The 5,803-nt window shown below is 39.2% G+C and overlaps 1 protein-coding gene across 1 annotated transcript in view; it reads left to right on the forward strand.

Annotated features, from left to right (window-relative positions):
* The window catches only part of LOC107668436 (la-related protein 1-like), a 34,678-nt gene that overhangs the window by 4,043 nt on the left and 24,832 nt on the right, over positions 1–5,803 (forward strand). Inside the window, exons 4-7 of the mRNA XM_016460301.1 lie at positions 1,392–1,521; positions 1,656–1,790; positions 2,400–2,552; positions 3,446–3,605. Coding sequence (XP_016315787.1) covers positions 1,392–1,521; positions 1,656–1,790; positions 2,400–2,552; positions 3,446–3,605 — 578 coding nt within the window. The remainder of the gene's footprint in view (positions 1–1,391; positions 1,522–1,655; positions 1,791–2,399; positions 2,553–3,445; positions 3,606–5,803) is intronic.

A 5,803-nucleotide genomic window follows, 5' to 3' on the forward strand; every position in this document is an offset into this window, starting at 1 on the left:
CCAGACATATATATCGGTTCAAAATATCGGTTATCGGTCTACTTGATCTGTAATAATCGGTATCGGCATCGGCCTTGAAAAAAATATATCGGTCGACCCCTAGTGTGTGATGCGCCACGATGTTCAAATCTTGTAGTGTGTGCATGTTTACGATTTGAGAGAAGATAATCTGCAAAGATTCTCCTTGTGTGTGTGCTGCAACCAGATTTCATAATCGGTTAGGATTTTAAAACTCCTGTAGTGTGAGCCCTGCTTAAAGTAGTTTTTCTAGGCACAGTGCTGCTTTGTTTACAGCGGTAACCAGGGAAACACTGTATCACTGCTTTGTTTACAGCGGTAACCAGGGAAACACTGTATCACTGCTTTGTTTACAGTGGTAACCAGGGAAACGCTGCATCGCTGCTGTTCCAGAAGCGCCACTGTATCCTGAAACAGGATAAAGAATATGAAAAGTGCTCAGAGTTGCTACAGAAAACAGAAAAAAAGAGTGAGCAACAACAAAAACACGCTGCTGGACATGGGACACGGGTCATTCTCTGCCAGCAGGAGGCGCTTTTGGAGCGGCAGAAACATTGGTTTCCATGGTAACGGCTGTTATCAAAGCAGAGCTCCGCTCATGAACGCTACTTTATGAGATAAAATGAAAATGCCATCGAAACTTTTCTGAAAAGTGAAATATATTGAATTATTGTCCAGCCCTATTGGATCGTGATTAAAATGCAGTGGTTACCTCTCATTTTAAATGGCTACAGAAAGTTTGCCCTGTAATAGAGCAAAAAACATCTTGTTCATGTAGTCATATTTTCATTCCATCTTATCTCTTGCTTAAAAAAAATTAACAAATGTAAAAAATCAGAATCGGCCATGAAAAATCAAGATTGGCGCATCTCTACTGACATTTGACAATTTGATCAGTGATGTGTTTCCAAACCTTCTATCCAGTGTTCAACTTTAAGATAAGTATTTCAGTAATTCAGTAACTTGTTAACTAATGATTTTGATTATTGTCAAAAATAGGCTATTAGTACTTCTGTACCACGTCGATACTGAAATTTTAAAAACGTAACAATACCGGCCTGTCTGCAGTACTTTTAGTACCAAGATAAAATTGGTACTTTAAAAACTTTAAAAATAAAAAGTACTCACTGATAGGCGGCTGCTTCCGTGAATATTTATATCACTTTCTGTGACCAGTGATATGCAGTGGCCAATCAGAGAGGTTTAAGTTAGTCAGAATCCACTTATTTTTCACTTGACCCTTTTAAAGCAACACTTAATTGAAAATATTTGAAGGATTCATGCCAATATTTAAAAAAAAGTTTTCAGAGTTTTCTGTGTAATGTCAGACGGGTTTGTGATTGTTTATCTGTTTGGTTTGATGAACCCGTCAGGTGGTGAAGAAGTCCAAAGGAAAGAGGGAAAATGAAGAGAGCAAAGAAAACCTGAAAGCCAAATCGGACGACTCTGGAGAAGAGAAAAACACTGACGAGGAGTCGCAGAAAAATGGACAAAAAAAGCGAGGTGTTTGAAGCCTAAACAGTGTTTTTTTTTTTTTTTTTTTTTGTGTGAATGTGAATGAATGAACTCTACTAATGTTCCTTGTATCAGCTTTAAGATGTATTATGACACGCATATTTGTGATGTTGCTGTTGTAGGAAATAAGCACAAGTGGGTTCCTCTGAGGATCGAGGTGAAGTCTGAGGGTCCTCGCGAGCGCTCGGCCTCCAGGAATAACACGCGTCAGCTTGACGCTCATCGAGTTCCTCCTAACGGCAGAAACGACCTGAGAGGTGCCCACACATCCAAACCCGTCTGCCTTCAGTGCAGCGCTTTATATACCTGCCACATCTCACCAGATGCACACCATAGACACACTTCAGACCCGCTCACACCAAGGACCATAACTATAAAGATGTAGTTCTAAAAATCATTCTCAGCATTAAAGAATAGCAATAGTCCACACCACAGCTATAATGATAAAGGCACAGAGAAACAATATTGTTGGAATCAGAAAGATTTTTTCCATCTGGTGAACGATACAAACTTTGACCCGATCCGAATCCATCCTGCTATAACGAGCTTGAGGATTTAAAGCGGAAAATTCAGCTTTTATCACAGAAATCAATTACAGTTTAACTGATATTCACTTAGAAAACTTAGTAATAATATTTCACAATATTACTGTTTTTTTCTGTATTTTTGATCAAATAAATGCAGCCTTGATGAGCAGAATAGGCTTCTTTAAAACCATTAAAAATCTTACTGGTCCCAGGTTTTTGTATGGCAGTGTAACTGACTTGTATTTCCATTTCGTCAGGCACACCAGCAGTTTTTGAGTGTTTGAAGGGTTTGTGGGTTCTTCGCTACAGCACCGTGCTGGCTTGTGTTTGTGTTTGCAGACTGGCACAGTGGGAAGTACGATCAGGAGTTCAAGGACGACCATGATGAGGTGTCGAGCGTGAAGAGCGAGGGAGCGCCGTACAGATACACTGCCAGGGGCCGCGGCCGGGGTCGGGGCCGGGGACGAGGACGCGGCAGAGGAGCCGGCAGAGGTAGAGAACTCCAGAAGTGCAGTCACACTTAAATACACACGGACACGACTCCAGCACATATCTGCACGGGATTCAGAGTCTCTTCACTGAGATATTTTGGCTTCGGTTTGTGGAGAGACTCATTTTAATTTGAATCTAAAGATGGTCTGTCCCCGTGTTCCAGAAATAACGCTATCCCTCTGGTGTTTTTCGGTAATTTTTGACCAAAAAATTTTTTACTTTACTGGAATGATACAAAACTTGGTACTTGCTATGTGAATGGTCCTAATAAAAATAGTCACACTTGTATTGATCGTGGTTAAAATTTGCCCAAACAAAAATCTTAAATCTAAATAATTTTTTGTGATATCACCCTCAAAATTTGAAACACAACTTTTTCAGATATATGGCTTTGATTTTTCTTGCAGTTTTAGGGTTAAACATGTTTTGGAAAATATATATTTCGTATACAGTTTCAAAATAATACTTTGTGCATTTTTTATAATAAAAAAAGTTTTTAGTTTATTTTCAGTTTTTAAACCATTTTTCACTTCACCAATAAAATCTGCCAGGTGTCTTCTTTACAAAGAGACCAAACTTAAACTGTCGTAAATCTTGAATTCTTCAGAACTCAGACCAGAAAATGAAATGTACAACTTAATTCTATGCACAAAAAGTGGTTAACGGGTAATAAATTAATCATAACTATTCCATAAATATAATTTAGTACCATAATAAAATATAGTTCATTAATTTCCTTGTAAAAAAAAAAAAAAGGGTAATTTGACCACCACACGAACAACACTCCAGAAGTTAAAAGAGAATAATTTTGTTTGTTTCATCACAGTACTGTAACAAAATACTCCAGGGGTTCATCTGCTGTTTTACTCAGTCTGTTGTTCTGGTCTCATCAGGTCATTATGAATACTATGGCTATAAAGGCTATGAGGGGAAGGATGGTGCTTGCGGTCAGAAATTCAACAGCACAGTGACCTACTATTACGACAACATGAGCAGCGCTGAGCTGTACGCTGTGGACCAGGACCTGCTGAAGGACTACATCAAGAGACAGATGTGAGTGAACCACGCTCAGCCTCAACACGATTTTGGAGTTGACAGATTCCATAGAAAATCGCGAAGTGTAGATGGTCACAGACTCCGATTGTTTAGCTTCAGACTTTGATTCCACCCAGTCGGAGGAGATCGAACATGTTTGATATTTTCAGCCGATTTTAGAACACATGCTGCACACATCCGTGCTAAATAGTATTGGAAAATAGAATTAGTATGTCCCAAATCACAGTATGCCAAAGATTCCCGGATGGTCTACTACTTCCGGTTAGAATTGGAAGTGCAGATCGATGCACGCTCTAACGGCTAATATTGCCCACAACACATTGCGCGGTGGACGAGGATTCCATTAGAACTACAAACACGCATGAAAAGGGTTTAAAAACGACAAACATGGCGGATACACACGATTGACGTACAGGCAAAGAAAGGGGTTTGAGTGATAAATAATCAATGTCTAACCTGATTAAAAAATATTTAATGTTATGCACATTATATTTCATCTGCAGCAACATTGTGAACTTTTATAATGATATGTTTGGTCATTAACTTTTAAATGCATCATTATGCAAACAAATGAAGAGAGTTCTCGGCATGAGAGAACCACGACTGGCAGATCAACGTGCCTCTTCATTTCTCTCCAATACGGTAGGAAATTAACTTACACAAAATATGTATTTTGTGAACTGTGATTAGATGATTGACAGGACAGTTTAAACCGTGACAGAATGCACGTAACTAAGAAACAGAGCGTCTGTTAAAGACGCAGTTATGACGAAGTAGTATGTCCCAAAGCTGACCAACTATTCTGCTACATACTCAAAAGTATGTACACAAAAAGAGTACATACTTTTAGGGCATAGTATAAGTAGGCGAATTGACCGTTCGCAAAGACCCGCTCTCCTTAGTTACTGTTGACATCCCCGACAAACAATGCCGCTCTCACACTACACACATGTTCTCACGCAGTGAAAAATACATCGGTACCGAAATTTAAAAAATGGCATGATACCAGCATTTCCCGCTAGAATTTGAGCGCTGCTGAGCGGATTCTTAAACACCGGTGATTGGCCACTGTGTTCACACGCTCAACAGATATGTCTGTGATTGGCTACAATGAGCGTTTGAGAGCCGTGTCTATCAGTGAATGCCTAATATATCTGCCGAGGTGGTTTTAAAAACACAGATAAACTATTCATTGTCACAGTCAAGTGTTTATTGTCTTCATGTTTCATCATTCAGGGCGTTTCTTTCTTTTATTCAGTTACAAGAATAGCTGGATGCCTTTGTCCATATTGGGTATTTCCTGGAGCGCCATAAGCTCTATTACTTCTGTGATGCATATGTGGATTTTCACCCTCTGGTGTCCAGTATGAATGAAACTGACATTACATGTGTTTATAGCACTAAATAATGGGCGATCCATAAAAGTAATACTTCTCTCAAAAGAAATTTGAAGAAGACATAAGATAATCCATGCTTTTCTACAGTGTTCAGAAGTGTACTGGAGTTATTTATTTTTAAAAAAGCATTTTAAATCGCAAAAAAAAAAACTCTGATGTGCTGAGACATCAGAACTGAACCGAAAAACTTGGTTAAAAAATCGAGGTATTTATTGAACCGTGGGCTAGCGGTGTTTTTGCATTCCTACTGTTCAAAGGTCCTTGCACACTGAGTCCGAAATTTTCGTATGTGTTTTTTCATATTCGTCATCCTAAAAATTTGTCACGCACAGAAACCTTGCACACTGAGTCCGATGCGTATGAATTAATCTGCTGCGAAAAAATTTGCACAACAGTAATGTTACTAAATGGAGTCTTCAAGTAGTGAGGCTGTTTTTGTTGTCCTCTCGCTGCTTAAAAAGAGAAAAAGAAAGGAAATGTTGGGTCCATCCAATCCTGAGATATAGAGAGGAAGGAGAGTTCCCCTCGTTATTAAGGAGCAGCGGGATTATCCCGAGCGATTCAAATTGTACTTCAGGATGTCAAGACTGACTCATGCATTTTTGCTTAAAGGTGAAGACCCTACTCAATGCATGTTCTGCCTCCTTATTAATTATCACGTGCGATTCAAGTTTACTTCAGGATGTCAGTGGCTCAGTTTGATGCTTTGCTAGAGATACTAGAGCCACATATGTGACCCTGGAGCACAAAAGCAGTCTTAAGTCGCTGGGGTATATTTGTAGCAATAGCCAACAATAC

The sequence above is a fragment of the Sinocyclocheilus anshuiensis genome, unplaced genomic scaffold, assembly GCF_001515605.1.
Source record: "Sinocyclocheilus anshuiensis isolate Anshui unplaced genomic scaffold, SAMN03320099.WGS_v1.1 scaffold2749, whole genome shotgun sequence".
NCBI classification, from domain to species: Eukaryota; Metazoa; Chordata; class Actinopteri; order Cypriniformes; family Cyprinidae; genus Sinocyclocheilus; species Sinocyclocheilus anshuiensis.